Here is a 2,079-nt window from a genome sequence, read left to right as displayed (position 1 = left end):
TCACTCATTGTTCTGAAACGGGCACTACTTGCAAAGTGCCTCAAAGATCTCTAGTGTCCTCTTGATCTCCCGGATCTGTCTCGCGAGGGTGTGGACCGGCTGCATGGAACGGTCCAGCTCCTCACACCTCGCCATCAGGGTGTACATTCCTTTGATGCTCACGTCCACAGATTCGCCCAAGCTGTCCACGGCATCCCGGTACGTCTGGATGTAGCCCACGCTCAAGGCTGTCATGTTCTGGATGGAGCCGTTCAAGACCCTCAGCATCTGGTCCACCCTCTGAGCCACGTCCCCGGTCAGCCTCTCCAAGTCCTGGATCACCTCCGGGTCGATCGGAGGGATGTCGGCGGCTTTGCCCCTCACGGAGAGCTGCGACGACACCGACGAGGAGGAGGTGGCCTCCGTGTCATCCAGGCTGCCCCGGGAGCTCATCTTGATCTTCATCTGCAGGTTGTTGGCCACGAAGTGGGTCAGGTCCCCGTCGTGGCTCACCGTCCCCTCCAGCTCCAGCGCGCTGGAGATGGTGGCCCTCCTGCCTTCCTGGGCCTTGGAGGCTCCGTACACCTGGCTGATCCCGTCCAGGCTGTGGCTGTCCAGCAGACGGCCTCCCGCCATCCTCTCCCGGGCTGCCGCTCGCACCGGGTTGGGCAGCCTCCGGGATTCTTCCCCGGCCATGGAAGAGGAGGAGGAGGCGGCGGCCGGCGCCTGGATGTGCACCTGAGCCATGATATGCTGCCCCTCCATCGCGCAACCGGGAAGCGAGGTCAGGAGCAGCAGAGGAACAAAGCAGCCCAGACCGGGACGGCGGGAGGAGGGTGCAGCCTTCCCATTTCCTGCATCTCAGCGGCCTCCCTGCGTCTTCAATGGAAGGGCGGAAGGAAAGGGACAGGTCGGCGAACGGAGGCTGCTCATTGGCTGCTCGCGCCCGGGACCTCAGCAAATCGGCGAGGAGTATCGTCCGCGGCGGGGACGCTCTGGACCCGGACCCGCTCTTCTGCCGGAAGGAACGCTGCGCCAGGTAGCACTTGAGCGCGTGGGTCGGCGTGTTAGTCTGTCTGCAGTAGTAGAAAAGGGCAAGAGTCCAGTAGCAGCTTCAAGACGAACAAAAATATTTTCTGTTTTTATTTATTTATTTTTTATTTTATTTTTTGTTCGTTTTGAAGGTGCTACTGGACTCTTGCTCTTTTCTACCTCTGCATTCTTGATTCGCCTGGGAAAACGGGGAGGGGAGGTGCAGGATTCGCCCATGGAAGCTGCGGGAAAGCATTGCAAGGGGCGGCGGGAATTAAGGCCACAAATGGACACGCGAAGCCGCCTTAGGCCGTATCAGACCCCACCTTGGTCCATCAAAGTCAGTGTTCTCTATTCCGACCGGCAGCTGCTCTCCAGGGTCTCAGGCAGAGGTCTTTCATAGCACCCACTTGCGTAGTCCCTTTAACTATAGATGAACACATGGAACTGCCTTATACTGAATCAGGCCCTTGGCCCATCAAGGTCAGTATTGTCTACTCAGACCAGCAGCTGCTCTCCAGGGTCTCAGGCAGAGGTCTTTCATAGCACCCACTTGCGTAGTCCCTTTAACTATAGATGAACACATGGAACTGCCTTATACTGAATCAGGCCCTTGGCCCATCAAGGTCAGTATTGTCTACTCAGACCGGCAGCGGCTCTCCAGGGTCTCAGACAGAGACGTTTCACATCACCTACTTGCCTAGTCCCTTTAACTGGAAATGCCGGGGATTGAACCTGGGGCCTTCTGCATGCCAAGCAGACGCTCTGCCACTGAGCCACAGCCCCGGGGGCGGGATGGGGAAGGAAGCCATACTTGTTTTTGTTATATTTTTGAAGGTAGTGCACATTTTTTTCGTTTACTGCATTGGTTCTGGCGGGATATCTCCTCCTGCCCCCACATGGTTTGGTTTGGCTCACGAAAGCTCATACCCTGCAAGAAATTTTGTTAATGTCTTTAAAGTGTTACTGGACTCCTGCGCTTTTCTACTCTTAGTGACAAACTAACATGGCTACCCATCATGGTTTGGTTTGGTATCTGTAATCTATCTCCTTCTTTATACCGAAAGG

At 56.1% G+C, this 2,079-nt stretch overlaps 1 protein-coding gene across 1 annotated transcript; it reads right to left on the bottom strand.

Moving 5' to 3' along the window:
* Window positions 1–643, bottom strand: BORCS6 (BLOC-1 related complex subunit 6). Its single transcript, XM_056863018.1, has one exon. The coding sequence runs from the start codon at window positions 613–615 to the stop codon at window positions 25–27; it is 591 nt and encodes a 196-aa protein (XP_056718996.1). The 5' UTR covers window positions 616–643; the 3' UTR covers window positions 1–24.
* Between the last annotated feature and the right edge of the window lie 1,436 nt (window positions 644–2,079).

Source organism: Euleptes europaea, chromosome 18 (genome assembly GCF_029931775.1).
Source record: "Euleptes europaea isolate rEulEur1 chromosome 18, rEulEur1.hap1, whole genome shotgun sequence".
NCBI classification, from domain to species: Eukaryota; Metazoa; Chordata; class Lepidosauria; order Squamata; family Sphaerodactylidae; genus Euleptes; species Euleptes europaea.
The sequence above is the reverse complement of the archived record's forward strand: the minus strand, read 5'-3'. Positions and strand labels throughout refer to the sequence as shown.